The 23,469-nt window shown below is 37.2% G+C and overlaps 1 protein-coding gene across 3 annotated transcripts in view; it reads right to left on the bottom strand.

Annotated features, from left to right (window-relative positions):
- Positions 1-5,569: 5,569 nt before the first annotated feature.
- Positions 5,570-23,469, bottom strand: part of FAM83B (family with sequence similarity 83 member B) — a 55,954-nt gene continuing 38,054 nt past the window's right edge. Inside the window, exons 4-6 of one of the 3 annotated variants that reach the window (XR_011140099.1) lie at positions 16,368-16,492; positions 11,142-14,385; positions 5,570-9,176 (exon numbers count right to left, since the gene is read on the bottom strand). Coding sequence is in view for 2 of the 3 variants with exons in the window: in XM_068937391.1 (XP_068793492.1) it covers positions 12,027-14,385; positions 16,368-16,492 (2,484 nt within the window). In the remaining variant the exon portion in view is untranslated. Of the gene's footprint in view, positions 14,386-16,367; positions 16,493-23,469 lie in introns of all 3 variants that reach the window. The other 2 variants (XM_068937392.1, XM_068937391.1) reach the window with 2 other exon arrangements.

Here is a 23,469-nt window from a genome sequence, read left to right as displayed (position 1 = left end):
GAGATACCTGAGCAGGCATTGAACTATTACACTTTAGATATTTTATCAATTCTCATTTTAACTGCAAAGTTGGGCATAGCTTGAGCATTTATCTAACATACCATTATGATTCTCAGCAGTCACTCTGGTGACGTGTTGTACCCATAAATGCATGGGTAGCAGTGTGGTGAGAAGGAATTTCTTTCAGGAAATGCGGCAAAACTGAAGACATGGTCATTTATCTTGACTGCATGCGTGAAATTGTCATCAGAGAGAGCAACACTGTGGACCAGTCTTGTTTGAGACTTCCCAGAGCTGTTTACATGAGTAGAGCTATTAACTTACCTTACTGATAAGGCCAGATTCCTGTTTCTTATGGTTGCATGTTGCTTTGAATTGCCCACTGGAGAAGTGACCTCGCTCCCTTCTGACCCCCTCTCCCTGCCACAACAGTTTGCCCCTGTTGAAAAAGGAACTTCAAAAATATCATTGAGTAGGAGGAACACTTTTCCATTTCTTCTCTTTATGTGATACTCTGGAAGATGTCTCAGTTTTTCAAATGGCCCACCTGCCAGGAGTGGAAATCCCCTGAGGCTGGTGTGGCTCACAACACCAACAGCAAGAGCAGAGATTTTGGAACCTGCTGATGCGTTAGTCAGAACAGAATGCAACTCATTCAACTCTAGATTTGAGCTCCGTACATAAAAGAAGAAAAGAAAAGAAAATTAGAAACAATTAGAGGGAGGATATGGAGCTGTGGAGGAGAGGACCTGCCCAGAGACCGTTTGGACAGGAACTGTCCATCCAGTTGTGAAGAAGCATTTAAAATGCCAAGTGAGGTTTTCCTGTGGCACTGCTCAGTGAATACATCGAGCGCTGTGCCAGCACCACACCTGCCTCACCTGAGCGGTGCTCTGCATGGGCAAACTCAACTGTTTGCTTGCACAAGTAGCAGATGATTGAAGCTTTTGAAATCTTCTGAGATCTGTGCTTTAAGACTAATGAAGCAGGTAATCATGGTGCTCAGTATGAAATTCTGGCCTGTGCTTTATAATGTTTTTAGTTGTCATCTTATTTGCTACTTCAAAGTGCTGCAGATTTAGTTTGCTGCTGACAGTGAATTAAAATATGCCAGTGTACACTTTGACTGCCTCAGGCAGATGAAGACACTAATATCCCTTTTCTCTTCTCTGATTTTTTTCCCATTTAATTAAGAGATTAATAGACATGTATTCGAGTATTATGATGTAAATACTTTGACTCGTATTTTTTTCTCACATTAAAACATTTCTAAAGAGTTCAAGGGCATAATTGTTCTTACTTCTCAAGTAATACGAAAAAAAGTACTTAATTACTTGTGAACGAACACAGTAACATATGCTGCATGAAATACTTCTTGATACGTGAATTAGCTAAAGTTTGCAAGGTCAGGTCTTTCATGTTTCTTATAATTTGGAGCTCAAGGCAGTTGTGGTAATGAACAGAGTAATTTAAAATTCAAAGGAAGAGTATTTATTCATTAATAAAAGGTGTTTGATCTTGGGGAAAGAAAAATTAAGATTTATTTAGAAAAATAGAAACTAATGCATTTTTCCTGTTCTAATTTAATCTATATCTAATTTATTTATTACCCAGACTTTCTAAGACTTGTCATCTGAAGAGCTCAATATCTTCTTGAAGTTCTTTTGAAAATAAACACTACAAGTTGTCTGTGTGACCAAAATTTGGTATGTGATTCTTGAGAAAGCACAAACCCCTGGCACAAACTGTCTGGCACAGACCCCTGGAGGTTCACTCAAAGTGTGTGATTGAGGGAATCTTTTCCAAAAATCACATAAGTAGTTTGCAGTCTTTACAGATTTTAAAAGTGTTTACCTGTCTCCTATAGAAATCGATAAGAGTTGGTTGAATCTTTTCAAAATGTCATGCTTGCGTGCAAAAAAAAGGAGCCCGGAGACAGTGTTAAAAAAAAAACACCCAGAAACAAAAAGCTATCTATCTCAGTGATTCTGAAAACGGGACTTGGATTTCATAATCCCTAGCGTATTTTTAGATATTTTACTTCAAAACTTAGTATGGGAGATTTGTACTATCCACTGTTACTAATTTTTTTCTCTGCTGATAATAGTTCCATACAAGCAGATTTGTGCCATGCTTTATAAAAAGGGTATACCCCAGCGTAATGTTCACTCTTTTTTGATGAGGTTAAATAGCGCTTGCTCAAGGAAATGCAAATGATGTAAATGTTGATTGAATTTAGATTGTCACCTATCAATTTAGTATTAATCTCTCAAGGTAATGAGATTAACATTGTTATATGTAGTTGATCTGAAAATAATTGAAACAAATTATTGAACTGTAAACTGAATACAATTTTACCTGTTAGCCTAAACATTAAACACTGCAAATTTTTCTCTACTGAAAAATTCCTCTTTTAAATTGTAGAACACTTCTGAATAGGGTCTTTGGAGCTGATCAAGCTCAGAAAAAAAAGCGTGTGTGTGAGTGTGTGCCTCAAAATGAGGCAAGGCTAGTCAATGTGTTCCACATTAGCTCTGTAAGAGGTGATATTCCTCAGAAAATTTAAAAAAATATATTTTGATATAGATTATGTTTTAAAAATCACACAGAAGGGTGAATGAAATAATACAGCAAATGAGGGGGTTAAATATGAGTCTTTGGAAAGGGGACTGGAAGACCAGTGTAACAGGTGTAACTTGAACCCACAGGTTTTCAGCAGAGAAGTAAAAACAATATGTAGCTCAGAGGTCGCAGCAGAGAAGCAGTGCGAGCACTGCATGAGCCACAAAAGTGCCCTCTGTTTTACTTTTGTAAAATTTTCATTGCTTTTGGCTCCTTGGCCATGTCTTTCCAAAAAAAAAAAAAAAAAGGTACAAAGATGCCCCAGGCAAAACTTTCAGTCTGTTAATCTCCTGAAGGCTTGATAATTTACTATTTTGGAAGTTTTACTGCTTCAAGTCTGCACAGTGGGTATGACAAAATCGTAAGAAAATTAAGTTAAAAAAGCCAGATTGCAGAACATGTATTCTTGAAATCTGTCAAGGGAGGCATGCTTCTCTCTTGCATCTTATTTCTTCCTAGTAAATGAGAAGGACACTATTTAGATCCATGATTTGCGATACTGTCTCTGCCTGGTCATTTAAAGCATCAAAGGACAATTGCATTGTCCTTTGGACAATGATAGAGATACTCTACCATGAGTTACTTGACTGAAAAAAAGTATGTGTAAATGATATTTCTCCAGAATATTCTCCAAACTGCCAGAAATTTGCACAAATCATAAGATCCAGAGAAGAGTTTCAGCGAAATAATTAGAAAACTGAGTTTTACTTATTTTATTATCCAATAATCAATGATGGATGTTCTCCTCATAAAGCCTGTTCGTGTGGGGTGTGAAAATAAAATTTGCTGACAATCTAGTTTCTGATCTGCCGAATTCTTTTTTCCTCTAATTCCCTATGTTTTTTTTCCCCTGAATCTTTGCCCTGCTGCGAAGAGGAGGGAACAGGGGATGTGACTCCTGAGGCATGCATGACACCTGCGCAGCACTTTTCTGCCAGATAAGGGTGTTAGTGTGATAAGCTCAGGAGATTACAATCATCTGCCACCCTGCTGCTTATATTGATCACTTTATTGCTTTTAATTAGGGAAAACCTTCAGGAGGAGTTTGAGTACACCCAGACCCCCAGCCCTGGCAGCATCAGTGACTCTCCATCACTGCTTGAGTGCTCAGCGTTGTGTGGATGCAGACTTCAGCAAGCCTGGCTCGTAATAGCTTGCCCTACCTTGGCAAGTACTGAGATATTTTTATTTTTAGCAGCAAGTAGAACAGAACAATTGTGAAGACAGCGGCTGATGCATTTGAAACTGGCCATTGCATGCCAACAGTAATGATTAATCTTTTTTTGTTATTGGAGCATTGACTACTCATTGACATTCATCCTAACACAGTGCACCAAGTGCCGTTAGTTTTAGACAAAATAGCTGTGTGTCTCAAATATAGTGTGAAGGTTGGTCATTTTTGAGATACAGAGTAAAAGGCTGTTTATTATATACAGAGATCGGCACCATCAAAACTAACAATCTTAGAGGCTTTTAATAGAAGCAAGGTTTTCAGTTAGAGCATGCTTGCTCTTCTGCTAAACAAAATTCAAGAAAGGGATCACTCAGCGCAGCCACTGTGCCTTGGGCTTGCAGCTGTGGGATGGAAACGGCAGCACCAACGTGGCTCTGCAGCATTCAGGTAGTTCCACAATAAATTGCATTCTAATTACTCTAATTTTAAACCACCTAATCAGTCAAAAATTGACACATTTTCAGTAATGAATGTACTTCATTATCTGAAATCGCCAGCTAATGTGGTCGTTGGTCTGGGCTTCATTTGGCTATAGGCATGGCTCCCCATTCAAACTAATCGATACTTCCAGAAAATGAAAGGGTTAGGGTTTTCTGGTATTTACTTAGTGAAGCTCCAAATGCTTCAGACAGAGTTGTTGGCAGAGTAAGTTTCAGTTGGACATAAACGAAAGAAATTGAGGAAGGAAAGGAGAAGAAATGGGAATTATAACATATTCTTGTATGTGGTAACTGAGAAAAATCTTGAGGTCAATTAACTGAGATGAATTTTACTGACATTTCTATGTAAGTAGAAGCTCCTACATAAGTAAGAGCCTCAGTATCATGCATTCAGTTATACGCATGTGTGTCTGCATATACATCCCCACAACCCCAGCCATAAAAGTCTTCATATTTGGTAGCTGAAAAGCTACCTCATTGTTTCATAATCTTTGTCCTTTTCTTCTTCCCTCCTTTCCTACTCATTTCCTTCATCCACTACATCTAAATACAGACTGAAAGCTGTTCAAGAAAGGTTCCCGTCTTTCCTACTTGTTTTTTTAAAAGTATCAAGCACATATTTGGGATTCAAAATCCATTCATCATTAGCCATTCAGTAGTAGTATACACTCATGCACAGAGAAGCTATCTGAAGCTAATTCTCGTAAGCCATATGATGGAAATGAATTTTTCAGAGGCATTTACAAGGCAAGAGGTAGGCAAGCAGACTTCTGGCAGATGTTTCACATAAATGAGAAGCAGGAAATTAAGGTGGAGATGGAAGGAGGAAACGGAAAAGACTATTGAACCTGATGTCAATGGCAAGGTACAATAAACAGGAAGGCAAACAAATCAGACATGTCAGAGCAAGGTAGTGATACGAGACCCTGAAAGTAAACACAGGATGCTAACGCAGTTGACATTGTCCTGTTTAATTGCTGATCTAGCTTGCTGCTACCTATATTCTATTCCAGAAATTTTACATTAAAGTGATGTCAGTTTTGATCCTTTCTCTGTTGGTTGGATGGTTTGTTGAGCCTGTACATGGCACTGTCAAAGATGTTGTAGTTCTGCAAAGATCAATGCATCCACATGCATCCATAAGACTTAAATTTATAACATGCTCAACATATTTGATGTCAGCATCTTTTAGACATGTTCTACATTTTGAAATGAAAAATGTTACTAATAGTGCAAGGCAGTGAAAACAAGAACATAGAAATGAGCTGAGCTTTAAAAGAAACATTTTATTTGGTAAAAAATAAAAGTAATAAATTATTTAAAGACAATTTTTGGTTTGTATCTGTACATATACAGTACATCCATAACATAGCTACTATGTAATCCAGGAATTCCATCTGAGAAAACAGTTTTATATATTAAGTAACAATTTTTAATGAAACCAGGACAGTCTTATATATCTGTTAGTATCAAAGCCAACTTAACAGAATTTCTTTTCTTCCAGAGAAGTTTTAAAAATCTTGTTTTTCTCCTTTGGAGTCAACAATACTTATTCTGGGTCTTGTGTGTTCGTAACACACCTAGTATTTCTTTTGCATTATCTAGTTCAGTGTTTCTCAGCTGTTTTTAACCAAAGACTATATATATATATTTTTTTTTCCAAATCCAAAGACCACTTCTACAGTGTTGCTATACTAGCTTTCATTTTAAGCAGGCAAAAACTACATTGTGAATGTCCACGTATGGCTTTATCTTCTGAAGTACGTGCAAATGCTTTTCTGTTTTGTCTGGTAGATTTCTTTTTTTCGTTATCTGAACTCACTTCTATGCCACCTTTCGAAATCGGACGGATCACCAGGGACCCACGGATCCCACACTGAGGGTCCAGACTCTAAAACCAGAACCAAATTTTTACAACAGCTTGAAAGGTTTGAAAGAAACATGTCTGCGATAGTGTGTCAAAATCAGACCTGGCCTAAAGACAACCACGAAATCATATACTTAACCCTTCCCCAAAATATGTCAGCTATTTCTTGTAAGACTTTGCTGAGGTTCTTTTTTACACCAAAATCCAACAAAGCACATGAACGTATGCCTGGCATTATACTTTTACTTTATCCTGGGACTGCCTAATTTAAAGGTAAGTGTGTGTTTAATGCTTCAATGGTTTGGTTGTTCAAGGCTTATCCGAAGGATTAGGAAATTGCAGACTATCAGTCTGAATTTTGAGTACCTTGATTGCTAAATGAGGCAAGACCAGAGACTGTACACCAGACCTGTAGGAGTCCTGTGTTCGAATGTTAGTCAATGAGTTACATTCATTTCTTAAACACAATAAAATCTTGCCACCTGTGTGCCGTGTTTAAAATATTTCTGCTTGGACTGCCTGCCATACATTCTGTGTACTTCAGAGGCACACAAAGTAATTATTTTTTCAGCCTCAATTACATAGAGAAGCAACACTACCAAAATAAATATGTCATGGGCCTCTTATCAGAAATGTTTGTTTTTCCTCCCTAAATCTTTTGTATTTATCCATGGAGTTTTTAGTTGTACTAATATATATGGCGGGAGAAAGATGCATAGTCTTCACAGAATCCAGTGGCTTCTTCCTGAGGGATTTCCAGTCATTTTTATTAAAATAGATCCTCTTCCAGAAACACACAAAGATATTTTCAAAACATTCCAAGAATTGATTTGGTAATATAGCACCCTAAACCGTACTGGCTTTTCAGAAAAAAGACTTGGTTGCTTTTTCAAGTCTGGCAATATATGGAAATAGTTTTTAAATACTGACTTTGGGGGGGCTGCTCCAAGCAAGGAGAGGATCAAGCAAAAATTAACTAGTCAATGTTACTAAAGCAGAAATCCTACCTCGAAGCTTTGATTAGAGCAAATCCCCTCCGTTCTGAGCTAACCAAGAGCAAAGCTTTTCTTCCTTCTCACTTCTCAAAACCGGACCCAGTCCTGAGGACACGCAACCCCTTTGGGGTCATGTTGAAACATGAAGAAAGCAGGCTTAACCATAACCCTTAGCTTAGAGCTAAAAACCATGAAAAAAAATCACTCTGTTGAAAGGTATTAAGACAGCTGTAAGTACCTGTATGAAACAGAGGATGACGGCCTTTTGCGTAGCGCCGCCTCCTCTCTTCTCACAGGGGTGCTAATGGGATATGTACTCATGCAAGGGAAGACAAAATTGGAGTAACACAGCCGAACTGCCAGTGAAAGACTGCAGCTTCTTGTTGTTCTAACTCTCTTAACTTAAATGGAAATAAACTAAAATACCACAGTATCCCAGACATGAACTAGCCCATTTCTGCAGCGCAATATTGATATGGGCAATATATTACAGTAAGCACTACAATAATCTTACTCATCTCTGTGTATTAATTGCTTACAGTTGCAAAGTTACGTATTTGTTGTACAGCTTATCCCAGAGCAAGAGCAAGAAAAAAGAATGCTACGGACGAACACAAATAATATTTATCATACAGTCTTGTGAGCTATTTTAAAATTTATTTTTACATAGTCTCGCAACAAATTTTGGTATTATTTTTCACATGACTCCTTTTATAAATGATGACATTTCCTAACACATTTTAGAAAGCTGAAAAATGGCAGAACAGTTTTTCTCTGAATAATATTACTTCTTCAGCTATTAATGGACAAATGTCTATCATCTGATAAGCTTAGTCTTATTTTTTCCTCTCAAGATTTGTAACAAATAGTATTACCCTCATGTATTAGACAGCTGGAAGTTTAATTCATCTTAATTTTTAACCTCTCTTTACATCTAGTTCATATTTGCTAGCATGAATAAAGAGTACAGTTCTTTAGGCAAGTTCATTAAAAAAGGATAATAACATTTTGCAACTGGAGAGGCGGTAAAAACTTTATTATAAGGCTGAAGAAATGAAGCAATTTATTCACTGGGCATTATGATTGTACGTAGGGGTGGTTTATTTATGACATGAATGCAATGTGCCCACCTCTGAAGGGTCTGCATCTACTGACACAGCCGGCTGCACTGCCTTACGCTGCCCACTGCACTCCTGAGGGCCACCTCCACCCTTCCACAACTCCGTTCAGCTTTCCCATAGCCACTGTCTTTGATCCACTATGAGGCTAACAGAGCTCCGTTTAATGTGGAAATGACACACACTTTTTTATGGATTTCGTAACTTCCAAGCCATTTGGCCAAATGACTGTCATGCACAGTAATAGCTATTACTTCACAGCCTTACAAAACTGGGAGTGCGTGGGGCGTGTCTGGAGTGCAACTAACATGCAATGCATAAAGCATGTTTTTATGGCAAATTAAACAAAATGTATCTCCTTGGGAAAAGGAGGAGGACCATCAGGAAAAGCTTAGGGAAAATGCTGTGCAAAAATATAAATTATATTTTTCTCTCCAAAAATGTGCATATTCTTCTCTTGTTCAAGATGAGGATGTTGAGGAGCAGGCATTTATTCTTTTTTCTACTTCTCCCTTTTACCTTGTCAAATAACTGGATTCCCCACATACGAGGCAAATCAGACATGAATGGGAGAGCAGTGTTTTCCCATCTTTAAAAAAAAAAATCTGGAGGGAATGTGATACAGTCGGTCCCTGCAGCAGCTGCCCTGTAGAGCTCCCTGCTGTGGTCTCCCACCTCCGAAGGAGAATCTGTGTTCCTGCCATATTCCCTGGAATCAGAGCCTCATGGTCCTCAGGCAGCATCCAGCCTTGTAACATCTCTAAAATAGTGGTGCCAATACATTAAGCGTCTGATCCAACTTCCACTGAGGTCAGTGGCAGTCTTTTTCATTTATTTCAGTTACTGTTGGATCAGGCCTTAATGCAGCAACATTCTTATGCGGTGTCTCTGAGGAAATATCTGAAAAGGAAAAAATAAATCCTCTAGTTCTACTGTGACTAATATTTTATATTATTCAGTCTATAGGAGGGCTTTTCACTGAAAGCTCTTCATCTTCAGTGTATCAATACAAAATAACATTGTACATCTATAAACACATAAGACTTTGTAAATTAAAACATTCGTTTTCTCAGTACTCTCTAATTAGAAATCTAATTTGATCAAAAAATAGCAAAATATTTCCAGTCTGTATCAGGATGGATTTCCTAACTTTACTACAAAATACAAAGAACTGTCACTTCAAAACTTGCCAGAAGGCTCTTCCCCTCCTCTCTCTCATTTCCTCCCCAAGTATAGCAGTGCCTGCAAATATATGTCAGAGCTCATATGAGTAGGAGGGAAATCTAAAGATCCCTCAAAACCTATCTATCTACACCATTTTTAGCATTGCGTGCACCTTGTTTATGTTCCTTTGCTGTTTTGTTAATTTGGACATCATCCTAAACAACTGTCTGTCCTGCTAACAAATATTAAGAGTACGGTGTGAATGGCCTTGCTGTTGGCTGGCTAGCTTTGGAAGCATGTTACGTCTATATTGAAAATACTCCTGGAATAGCAAGGGGACACTCCTGGCATTGGGGTCAGGGCCTGAAATTTCTGCCTCTGTTGGGACAGAATATTTCCAGTATGACTGGCCACTTGGCAAAAATATCAACTATGACATTTCACCTTGGAGCGAACAGTGTGACTAGTGTTCGTGAAGAAATTCATAAAATCTCTTCTATGATAACAGGTAAAGTGGAGACTGAAACTTTCAGCAGAGGTTTGAGACACATGACTTAAAAATAAATATCATCCTTACAGTAGGGCAGTTATTGCTGTAGTGCGTCATGTTCGCCAGTAAGGTTGCCTGAAAAACTGTTTAAAGAAAAAGCTGATCTTGCTTCACTCAAGTCACAGATATAATACTGTGAGCTCTTGGGAGCTGGAGCAGATTACGGGTGACAAGCAGATTTCAGCATAAAATCTCTTCCCAAGTCCATTCATAGAACAGATACAGGTAGAACTTGATCCAGCTGGTGAACAAAACCCCTTTTTGGTATTTGAAGGACAAAGTCAAGCCCTTCACAGAAGGCCGTAGGATCCTTCAGATCTAAGACTGCCAAGCGTTATCTTAAAATTTGCTCCTGAAACATTACGGTTGCAAAGACATTAGCTGTATAAGCTTTCAGCAATAAAATTTCCTAGATTTCTGTTTTGTTTTGTTTTTTTTTTCCCCTCCCGGAAATTTACAGTACTGCCTAAATCCTGATAATGTTAAGCTGCCTGGTGACTGTTGCAGATGTAATGCGCAATCAGTTTTACTAATAAGGCATTTTTCATTCTCTCACCTGTGGGACTTAATTCTCTGTGTTTGTTCTGAAAGCATGCCTAACTACCTATGACACATATGAGCCATAGTTTCCTGAATCTCAGCTGGGTGTTTTGGCTAATTACTACTGACAAGAAGTAGCAGCCATGCTGCTGCCACAGCACATCACCTTGGCTGTATTTTTCATAAGAACTGATCTGGCTTAGGCACTTAATATCAGGAGAATTTTTATGATTGAGAGGCCTGGATGAACACAAATGCATCCCTCTGGACAGTAATTAGGTGCCTAAATACCTTCCCTAAAGTTGAATACTTGCTGCCACCTTTCACTGATACTTTCTTTAGCTTAGGAGAGGTGTCTCACTGTTTGATGCGGTGAGTTTTAAGAATCTCACAGATAGCTAATCACTCCTGCCTTTGTAGCTACCATCCTGATGCAAAGTAGCAGGAAATGAACAGTTCAAGCATTGCAGCATTGAGTTTACATTCCCATCATATACCTAGGCTTAAACACCTGTAACCTTTTTTAAAAAACTAGGTTATTAAAGTCACAGTTGCAGATATATCTGCCAACATTTAAAAAAGACTGTTGCATGTGAAACTCAAAAACTTACCTGAGAAATGGAAGTTCACAGACAATTTTTTTTGGAAATACCAAATTGAAAATTGTAATGAAAGATATATTTTTAGAATACATTACAGAATACTGGCATATAATACAAATGTAATTAACTAGTTGAAATCTAAACCAGTTGTAACTTCTCTTCAAGTCATTCTGTTTTATAAGCAGTTTTTTAAACTTTCATCCTACATTCACACTGGTTTAACCTTGTAAACAAGTCTGTGAAAGCTCAGATTAAGGTCACTTTAAGATCTGTGGTGCCACATACTTCAGAAAAATATCAAATTACATGGAAAATCTAATAAAGTAAGAAAGATTCATCTGTAGCCCAAACAATTCAACAGATGCTATGGGGTAAATTACTAACAAAGTAAACCCTAAAAGAGGCTTTCCAAGATGATTTTAAAGGCTAAGTAACATGTAATGCATTAATATTTGCGTTTATCATTTTTAAAAGTACATAAATGCTGAAAAGACACAAGCAACTATTCCTAGTGTTATCCTATTTTTAAAGGGCAAATCTTTGGAAAAGTATTATTTAAACTTTAAAAACATCTTACATTTTTGTTTTACACTTAATCTTACAATACACGAGTACATGCTTTCTTCACAAGGAAAATGTATAAAATTAATCTTTCAATATAAACACTATAAACAACTCCCTTGAGACATCTTACGGACACAGAATTTCTGTAACAACTTAAGTATAATAATTCTAGGATAATTATGTAAATATATATACATTCATTCCAATGTCCTAGCCCCTGAAGAAACCCAAGTAAGCTCTACAAAAGTTGCCCATCAGTCTTATCCAGTTAAGAATGCACGGCTTTGCTACTCTTGCTGTATTTCAGACAGTCCCCAATCAAAAAAGGTTTTACTTATTTTTGTGTAGAAAGTTCCCAAACTTCTGCATAAATCCTCTGAGTTTATTTTCATTAGGCTGCAGTGGATGGTAAGTAGTTGAGTTGTAGCTGACCATGTGATTACTCCTGCCATAATTATTCCCTAAGGGCTTGCTTTTGATATCCAAGAGATGTGAACCGCTATTTGGCGCATTTCCTGCAGACTGGCTAGCGTTTTCCATTTTACAAAATGGCTCAAAGCGACTATAAACACGTCTTTCACTCAAACGAGGTCTTAGCTCCTCTTGGCGTTTTGCGCTTGCCAGCTGGGGTGTCACTGAACTTGCTCTTTGTAGAGTAGAAATGGGTACAGTGTCAGGAGTAGCATTCATTGTAATTTCTTTCACGTCTTGATACTGAATCTGTTCTGTATTAAATCTTGGGGTAGATGCATCTCCTGCAGTTTCTATGAACTTACTTTCAAGGGAGCACAGGATGGGACACTTTTTATTGCATTCATCAGATGGAGGTTTTGGTGGTTTTGGTGACTTTGGAGACTTTGGAGACTTTGCAGGGCTACTAGTGACATCTTCTTTACTTCTATGCAAGCTACCTTGAGAATTTGATGATGTGTTTCTCTTTCTCCTTGGGGAAGAATCTGTCTTATTCTCAGAAATCTTTGGTTTTTGATTCTCTTCCTCCGAAACCAAAGTGTCAGAACTACTACACATTCTGTAAAAGGCAGGACTTTTGTTTTTTGACAAGTTTTCCTTCTTGTCTGGTGTGAGATTAAGAAGTGACCGCAATTTCTGGGATCCTTTTTTTAGAAAACTTGGAGAATTCTTACTCTCTTTCTTTGATGTGCAGTCCTTACTTGACTCCTCTTTGCTGGCTTCAGCTAGAGCAGCCATAGAGATTGCTTTGGTAGGAGTTGGAGTTTTCAGTTCTTCTCCGAGATTCTTCTCCTCCTGTGGTAAGTGGTTGGTCACACTGTGCAAACTTTTAGAGCTCTTAAGTAAGTCTTCGGGAAGCTTTGGATTAACTGGCTGTTTAAGTCTACGCCTAGTCAGTGTGCTGTAAACATAACTGGATGCCTGTTTGCCGGCACCAGGGTCTAATACAGTCTTTGAATTAAACATGGGAAAACTTCTCCTTTTCAGTATATTTTCATTTTGAACGTTCTTCAGATTTTCTGCCTGTTTGTCTGCACACAGTGTTGGGTACAAGTAGACAGATGAGCCCCCTATATCATTTGAATTTGCACTAGGTTTTGTGTTGTCTGCAGTATGAATTCTGTGGTTTTTTGGAGCATCTGATTTAAGTGGCACGTTTGTGCTAAGCTCTTCTAAAACACTACCCGTTCCATTTTCCACACTTGGGGCATGATTAGATGTCCCTTTAGGTGTTGCACTTCCTTCTGAGCCAATTATAGTTGAATTTGAAGAACTTGCACAGCTGCTTACTTCCTGCTGTTCAGGTAGAGTTGGCTGAAACACCAGCGATGATCTTAAGCGAGAATGAGAATAAAGGGCATGAGTTTTAATATTTTCAGCTGTGTCATAGCCCTCATATCTGTCACCCAAGGCGGATCCATTAGACTCTGCTGGATAATCTGACTGGTCATTTAAGTATGACTTAATTCGCCAGTTACGTAGGAATGATTTCGTTGTGTGCTCAAGGGTCGGCATCCTTTGCTGCAGATGGCGGATATGATTATCTGTTCCATTAAAAGACCTCCGTACAATTGAATTTCTTTCTACAAGATTTATTTTTGGTCTTGAAAACTGATCAGCAAAACTTTGCTGCGGTACATTGTAGTTATTTGCATATCCTCCTCGTAATGAAGATACAATACTAAGGCTATCAGATGGCATTTTCCAAGTATTTGATGGGTTATTGGCTCTATTAATAGCTCTGTTGAGCAATAGGTAAGGAGTCATTTCTGGCTTCTCTCCAGCATAGCTATGTCTCTTCCAGTGCTCATTTTTTTCACTAGGCTGATACTGCTGGATTGGATTTTGCATATTAAAACCTGGATGAAATGGTTGTTTATTATAAGCTTGATTTCTCAAGCCGTATTTATCGATTTCATTTATTGCATATCTTCCACGAGTTTTCAAATAAATAGGATCCAGCTTGTGAACCTTGTCTTGCCTGCCAAAAAGGTTCCTTTGGCTAGAAACTGAAGCTAAGGAAGACACTGAATTTTGGTATGTATCATTCTCCCAAAGTGTCCTGCGACTGTCTACCCGCACTAATTCTGGGGCAAATGAACTAGGAACAGAAGATCGGGCATACAGTGTCCGGAACTCTTCATCAAAGGACTCAACCAGCTGTCCTGTGATAACTTGAACCATACTGAGGTTGGTTTTTTCAAATGACCACATAAAGCTGAAAAAAGAACAAACGACCATTAGAAACAGCTTTTCTGAACTAATGCATGACACTGCTCCTTCTTGATAAGAAAGCTTTCCCTCAAACTCGGATTTTGCAAGCATACTTTTTAAATAAATAAATAATTGTGGGCATGATTCATGCAATTTGTATTTGGAAGGTCTAATCTGACGCCATTTTGAACTCAGTAGGAGACTTTCCACTGATTTTAATGGGAGCCGGAATGGGTGTGTAACTACTTAACTGCCCTTATAAACACTGGATATTGCAAATAGTATTCACAAATGTGGAACACTGGAGTAAACTGCCAAATGGTACAAGATTACCTCTACAAAGGCAGAAACCAGAGTTGAATAGACCCACTGTATTCAATCCCGAGTCAGAGAATGTTGACATGTGGTTACGTTGAGTGTATTTGGAATAATATGCAAAATTGTTTCCACAGTTGAGAATATACTTCACTTTAAATATATCTGCAAAAAGATGCACCCTGGAATGGTTAAAAAGATTACATTTTCTACTAAGTATACCAGAGTGGATATTAAGATTTCTTTTAACTGTAATGTGCAATATTCAGATGAAGGAGGTTTTCCTCTTTTCTACTGTACTCAAAATAGCTGAAGACATGCTAAAAGCTGCCTCAGTGGAGAAAGCAGTTTATAGCTACTTTATAGCTGAAAAAAGAGATAAAATACACTAACGTGTACATCAAGGAAGTTCCAACAAACCTAATATCATGGTGTTACAACCATGCAATCTGTGGTTTATAATAAATACAAAACTGTTTTATTATCCTGTTTTCATATCAAAAAATAAGTGAAAAAAATGTAAATGAAATCAATCAATGATGTGTTTTATTTGCATTTCTCTTCCAGATGTTAGGAAAAAGGTTTGTTGTATTCGTGCTTACCGATTTTATTTTATGTTTCGTTAGTTTTCTATCCTTCAGGAAATAAGTGTACCAAGATTTAATTAAATCATTACATACACGGTTTTTTTCTATTCATTTTCATCAAGAATAGTATATTTTGTAATATTTAAAACAAACCTTAACTTTAAATTGAATCCAGAGAGCAGGAATTCAGAAAGACCCATCTTTCCAGCTAAAAATGTCTAGATTCTTATACCAAGCAAGCTTAATTTCTACAGAAATTGATGACTGCAGCCCCCGTAGCACCAGGTCTTAAAGTAGTGTTGTTTTTCAAAGTGAAATGAGAAAAACTATCACATTCTCACAAACTCTAACACTGTCTGTAGATGTTAAAGCTTTCAGACTCTCTCTGAACTCACTTACACTGATTCATTTATGAACTTGTCACTTACCTCACTACCATTTATACACATCAGTCTGAATTTGGAGCTGGCTGAGTCTCAGAGGAAATAAAGAGCCACACTGTCAAAAGCTTACAGTGGTGGAAATCTATGAAAGTCAGTGGCTATGGCTCTGGCACCCAGGCACTAGGCTGGTAGAAATTAACTCAATGGGCCAAAAGAGAGAGCTGTAGCTTGAAAAGAAGGAAAATATCTAATAATGTGTAAGCTTTAACTTATTTTTTTCCAGCTCTGCAAAGCTGTACGTTCTGCCAGCCTATGCTCTGCACACATATACAGGAAAGAAGGTGGAGAGTAGATGAGATATATTCTTGGCAACCTTTTCTAGAATGGGTGTTAAACAAGAATTATTCAAACAATATAAGACAAATGAGAACTTTTTTTTTTAATTGAGTCTTCAGCTGAAGCGAAAGCTATATCCTTTAGTTCTCATCTGTGAGAAACTAAGAGAGGACGTCACATTTTGGCTCTGTGTTAGACTAGATATGAATAAATATGTAAGACAACTTGTTAAATTACAGAAAAAATAAACAAATTTGCTGACAGAGTTTACCACAAGAATTTTTAGAAACAGAAAAAATATTTTGCAATAAGGAGACACATTGAGAGGACCGGTGTTCTGTGGACACCTCTGCAACTGATCTTACCTGTAAGAACCATATATAACTTTCTTACAGTCAACAAGAAGAAATTTTTGTTCCATTTTCCCATGGAATTTTGCTCCTGATTTAGAATAATAATCTTGTCCCTTTACTGTCCGCACCCTCATATTCTGAAAAAGACAATTGAAATATTTTAATTGGCATACTATATTCTACATTTAGCTTCCTAGGGTTTAAAAGTCTAGAGATATGGGTAGGAGAAGAGGTGTACTATTGCATATAAGTAAGCTGTGCAAGGCACTAAACTGATCAAACTGGCCCCCTTGAGACCCAAAAGGGCAAGCCCTTGCTTTGCCTTGGAGTGTGAAAGAATGATGAGATTTCCTTGGCCAGGGAAAAGTGAAATTCTCCTGTTCCACAGCCACCAGTCCCAGAATTGAGGTTCTGGCACAAGAGAAAGAGATTGTGTACCAAAAAAAAATTCTTTTCAGTGTCTGATATTCAGTATTTGGAAGATTCCCAAGCATCTCAGCTAGTCAGAAACACCACCTAAAAAGCAGTGGTGTTCTTTTAATTGAATGAGACTGCTATATCCAACAGCATAAACACCTTACTCTGGGATGATTATTGAACAATACCATGTGGTCACAGGATCCCTTGCAGTTCGATCTCCAGGAAGATTCCTCAGTTGGCTTTTCAGCATAGGATCTTATTACAGCTACAAATTTAGAGATGCTACTGCAGCGTGCCTAGGTAGTGCATGCGCTACACAGGAGTTAAGTATGAATTCCAAATTCTATTCATAAGCTTCACTTTTTACTCATGAGAACACTCTCCAGTAAATTCTGTTGGGGAAATTTTCCATGACGGATCTAAAAAAAAAGGTCATTATTTTTCCTAGACTGTGGATAAAATTGTTTCAGCTGAGCCAATGTCTTTTACGCATGTGCTCTTCTGAATGACTGAAATCACTTTCCCTAGCAGCTTTTTTTTTTTTAATTCTTAGGAATAAAGCAATTTGAAATGAAAATGTTACAGAAACTTCTGGACTGTAATAATAATTTTAAAAAGGTGTTATACAGACACAGCAAAAAAAAATTCAAAAATTGTTACAGAAAGGTGATTATTTATAGGAAAAATAGAAATTATATTCAACACAGGCTAAACTATAGCATTTACCTCATGTGGAGGTGGAAGAAAAAAAGCTTTACAAGACATCAAAAACAGCTTGGAATATCTCTGTGAATGATCACAACATTTACTGTGGTTTCCAGCCTTGCAATATAAAACTATTTGTTCTAGCAACACTTAATTTGTGACAATTTACTAGTATGCCAGTAGGCATGACATTCAATTTACCATTGGCAATAAGAAAACAGAATCTACATGATTACTTCATAAACTGTATATAAGCAAATAGTGGAATTTAAGACTTGAGAACAGAGCTGAACACCTTGCTTCACTTGACTAATCATAAAAGTGTAAAGGTTAAAATCTGCCCTGACTAATACCACCCTGAGGACAGGTGGGAAATCATGGCAGAAGTGTGCTCTGCAAAGGCCAGATACAGGAGATGCATTAGGTCTGCTCATGGAGCAAAATGGATCAGACTGTGTACACTGTAGCTTCAGCAAAATCAGGATAAAATAAACACTTAAAGCTTAAAAAAGCAGTTAGGACTCCAGTCTATAAAATGTGACTGACTCTGCAATATTCTAACACCTAAAGTTACTTAAAGGCTTTATTGTGTAAGGGAGTTCTCATGCGTCTACCTAAAACATGGAAAGTTCTAATACAGGTTGTAAAAATTGTAATGATGCAGCATCGACTACAATTTAATGAATGAACTGTAATTTTTCCAAATAGGAAATTCAAAAGACTAGAAGAAAATCTCCATAAAATGAAAGCATCTTTCCAAATAGTATATACTTTCTAAATCACTATATATTTTATGGTCTGTTTGTAAATTAAAACATACATCAACACAAAGAAGCTTACAACTTTCCCAGAGATAATTTGCAATGACTAGAATCATACATAAGAGCTGCTCAGTTGGCAAATTATGATCTGAATCAACCTGTTCAAGTTCCTTAAATCTGAATTATTAGATGAGTTTTTACTTGGCATTTTTGTCAAGCAGTGTTTGAACAAAAAATGTGATTCAATTAAAATGCATGAAGACAGCAGTTAAAATAATTATTGCTAAACATTATTTCAAGATTATTCCTTTTATTATTACAATTTTTAAAAATATTTCTGCGAGTGACCTCAATGTTTTGTAAGTGTGCTAGAAATATCAGATACAAAGTTTATGTCCTAATCTTAATTTTGCAAATCAAATTAATTAAATAAAAGAAGTATTATGTAGTAGTGCTATTAGATTTTAGAAAGTATGTGGGCTCAGTAAAAGTACAGATGGATGCTTAGATCTATTTTCAGACAAAAATAAGAAGGGGCAGAAACAAAACCAACCCATTTGCATTATTGCATGGGAAGTTAACATTAGGCATCTGTCTGCATCTCTTACTGCTAACCACCCTTGACAATCTACTATTCTTTCCTTCAGGTTTTCTCCTTTCTCATTTGGATTTGAACTCAGAACCTTGAAGAAGAAAGAAAGTTTTCTTGCTTTTCCAAGTGCTGCTTTTCTTGAACTTTGAACGAACCAGTCCCGATGAAGAAAATTTTTCTTTCTCTACCAGCTAGTCAAACTGCAAGTAAAAGTAATTAAATGAAAAGCTTTTCTTTAGAACGGTAAATAGCATAGAAAAAGTAATTACTTAAAAAAAAATACTGGAATTTACCCCACTCTAAAGATTATCACCATATTAAACACTTATTTACTATAAATTAAACCACTGTTTAATTAGTTATGAAATTTGAATTTACTTCAATGATTAAAAGTGATTTCCCCAATTCTGTTCATAATTTAATTATATTTGCATTTCATTTTTATATTTAACTATATTAAACAATATTTATATTTATGTCACTTATAACTTGAAGAGGGGTCATTTGAGATACAGCTTTTATATTTCCAAATAACTGAAAGAGATTATAGCTGGCCTAAAGCCATGTCAACGGAATACATCAAATCTGACTGAGATAAGGCCTGACTGATACTGGACAGAATATCACTTGGGAATCTGGAATGCTGTAGGCACAATCAAAGCTATTGGCTTGCAAATTACCATACATATACAAAAAAGCTTTGCCTTAGGTGTTCATAATTTGAAATATAACTTCAAGTAGGCATATCTAAAAAAGGAATACAATTTACATTATATCGCTGGATTTTTTTTTTGAAATCTTAGTCATTCTGTTTCCTCCGTTCTCTTGAGTTTTTCCTTTTCTCCCTTTCTTTTTCTTCTTCAGCATTACTCCTGCAGCTTTTCTATCCTGCTTCTTTGATCCTACCAGCTCCTTCCCTGTCTGACTCCACTATCTTACTAAAAGATTGGAACATGGTGTTACAAAATCACGTGCCACAGAACACGCTCACTTTCTTTAGGTAATACTTCCTTTTCCTCCACAGCTCAGCTGATATTTTTCACCTGCTTCAAATCGTCTAACTATGTGCTAGGAATGAGCACTTTGAATACTCTCTGGACATGCAGACAGTATTTTGAGGATTTAAAAGAACAAGGGGTTGATTTGGAGACTCTGTTAGTGTTTTCCATTTAGGATTAGAAGCAGTAGAAGCATTATGCATTATGATGCATATGTATAGATATGCATTATATCTGTACATATGGAACCGCAAGCTCCATTTTGTCTGAAACATGGGCTTCACCTTCCTGCTTGGTTTTATCCTCAAGCCACATAATCGTATAATAACAGTGCTAAGAACAGCACACCACTGATTACTGTAGAAGCGTTATGCACCACTGTCGCTTAAAGCAATGATTTGTGTAGGAACCTACAGAGCAGTATCTTGGGCAAACTGGAAAGTAATAAACCTACACATTAAATAGGAATTAGGCTGGCCTGATGAAACACACAAAAGCACACAAGATCAGCTGTAAAAAGTCAAACTGAAAATCTGTCTAGTCCTCTAACCTATTTTTGTCAGTGATTGCTAGGGGGAACCTATGGAAGTATAATTTAATTGACGATTTGATATTTTAGGAGGCTTGTGAAGCCAGACGCAGCTTCTTTCTCCTCCAGACATGAGCTGTAGGAGACTCATGGACTGTTCTCATTCCAGAGGTGTCTGGATGGCCAAACCTCAGTTTAAGGATGGCCATGAGGGCCATCCAATTAAATGTCATCTAAATGATATATGGGAAACAAGCTCTAACTTCTCTTTTTATGTATGACTGCAACACTCTCTTCCCAGTGAGAACCAGCCACACAAGCATCATTTAACATTTGGAAGTATCATTCAACATTATCCATTTATTTTCACCAATAAGAAATCTCTAATGTGATGGATAAGTACAATGAAAATACTGGTTTCAAGCATTTCATTTCAGCACTTCATTTTTGTAGAGTCTGTTTTTATTAGTGTTCAATTACTCACCTTACACTTGCTGTCAAGAACATGCACAAAGAAGAAAACGGATGTCTAATATTTAGCCTAAGAGCTTGAAAGAAAAAAAGTCACATTTCTCATATTGTTCTTCATTACTAATGTTGTTTATTATCCTGGGCCTCTCCTCTTACTAAGAGATAATACTCACTGCTGGAATGCTAAGTAGCTTTTGCGTTAGCTTCCGCTCTGACTTAGAATCTGATTCAGTGACCACCAATGTCGAATTCACAATGACTTCACTACGGTCAGGGCCTTCACACACAAGTTTTCTCACAGATATGACAAATAGGCTGCGCACGCCGACTTAACAAATTTGGCCTATACTTGGCAGCACTGGAAAACCATGATACTGATAACACTGGTGAGGAATAATGGGCTGGATTCGGCTTTTAAGGGTACATTAGCAGCTCCTACTAGGCGTCTAAACATGCATATCTGGGAGTGGATTTCACAAAACAAAGTAAACTCCTGTTACCTGTACTATTTTCTCATTTCTCCCATTCATTAAAAATATCTAGAGGAGTATCAGGACTTAAATAGTTCCTGTCAAATTACTTGCAATATTCTCCTATAGTGAGATGATTCTTCCCTATTGCCAAAGAAATAGTTTTTTGCAGAACATGGAGCCTCTGCCATCTGCCTCACCTTTTATCCAATAAAATATGATGATCTGACATCTGCTGAGAAACTGGATTGACTTCTTTGGCATTAAACAACACTAGACTTTTCTACATTGATTCATTGTTTCTAATCCAAAATTAAGTGACTGAACTCTAGTGGTACATGGGATTGTCTCAGTGTTGCATTTTGCAGTGCAAATCTATGTCATAGTTTCCTGCAGTGGCAGAAATAAAGGATCTTTGGAAAAAAATTTTTGTTACAGTTTTTTAAAAATCATCTGAAAAAAAGTAAGGACCTGTAGTGACACTTCAACCATATTTCTATGCGAAGGAATTACTGACTGGGAACAGGAAATCAGATAGGTGAGAAAGTTAATCCAAAGAAATTTCAATAGAGAGGGAAGAGAAAAGAAAGAGAAGTAAGCCCCTGACTTCATATTCTTCTATATGGAATTCACATGATAACTAATAATTGTAATTATAACGTACTGTGTATAATTTTTTTTTGTTATATCTGTCAATGGAGGGAAACATGCCCTGATAGCAGTCAGATTACAGATAAGGAAAACTGCCTGCAGAGATAGTTAATTTTATGCAGTTAGAGCTATGAATAAATTACATTTTCTTTCATAAAGAAGACAATTGAATCGTAAATTTGGATTCAAAAATACAATCTGTTTCATCACTGCATCATCTCATTTCACTACCAATTTAAAGGAAGAGAAAAAGAGCCAGAGAAAGCTGTGATTAATACAGAAAAGCTTTACAGAAACTCCTCAGAAGAATGTCTACCATACTTCTGTAAGACTGAACCAAATCATGCTGGAGAATAACAAGAACAACGCGGCTGGTGCTGCTTCTCAAGGCAAAGAAATACAGCCATACATCTCTGTCCTCTTCTTGCTTTCACTGAGTGGAAGAAGAGGGCCAAAAGCACAAAAATGTTATGGTGGTCTGTTTTTGTGAACCTTGAGACAATGAGAATAAGATAAGAGGTTGAAAACTTCTCCATAGTATCTCCAAAGTATTGACTGTTTTCTTCATAGTTACCATCAGTTTCTCTTTATCCCGAAGAAAGGACCAGAATGATTACTGTGGGAGTAGTAGGCTTCTGTTCTCCCAGTGAGACCCATTGGGAGTCGGGAGTCTTGGACGAGAAGACCATTAACTTGAAGAGCTTTACTACAAGCTAAACTAAAAAGAGGCCACACAACAGTATTACTGTTTAGCTCTTTGGCACATATTTTTCATTTTCTGATATGCTTCAAAACAGTCTAGGTAAACCCCTTGGAGTATGAATGTGTTTTATTTCCTCTGTCATAAAACAGAAACATATAAAATGTAATGTCACTGAACTGTCCCAATCCAAACCTCTCTAATACACGGTAATCCATATAAAATCCACTCTAATGCATGTACATTGACTCTTTCAACCGCAGTATAAAGGTCTGTAGGTCTACCAAAACATATTAGGCAACCTCAAGCCCATCCTCAACAGCTATAGATACTCATTGCACAGAACTGATTTGAAAATGCATCCTATGGCATAGTTTTCCGAGATATCTCTTAAAGTGCCTGTTCCTAATTCATTTATTTTTGGGAGGACAAAACTGGAGTCATGAAAAGCCACACACCATTTTTGGCAACCTCTAGGTATAGTTAACCTAAGTAACTAGCAAATGGTGGTACCTCAAGTTCCAGAGTATGGAGCTATTGTCAAATAGTGACTTTCTGAAGGCAATCGCTACCAGTGTTTACAGACCTGCAACGTATTTGTGATGCTCTTTCCAAAAGTTGCCATAGCTCTGTGTATTAGGCCACCAGAGGGCAATCCCACACACTCAGATGCAAGAAGCAAGCATGGAAAACGGTGTGGTTAAAACTTTTAAGAGTATAAGTCAATACTTCAGAGAAAAAAAAAAAGTAAAAAATAGCTTTGCTTGGAAATCCTAAGAAAAAAGCCTTCTTTATGCTCACAAACACACCGTACCTC

The sequence above is a fragment of the Struthio camelus genome, chromosome 3, assembly GCF_040807025.1.
Source record: "Struthio camelus isolate bStrCam1 chromosome 3, bStrCam1.hap1, whole genome shotgun sequence".
Lineage (NCBI taxonomy): Eukaryota > Metazoa > Chordata > Aves > Struthioniformes > Struthionidae > Struthio > Struthio camelus.
The sequence above is the reverse complement of the archived record's forward strand: the minus strand, read 5'-3'. Positions and strand labels throughout refer to the sequence as shown.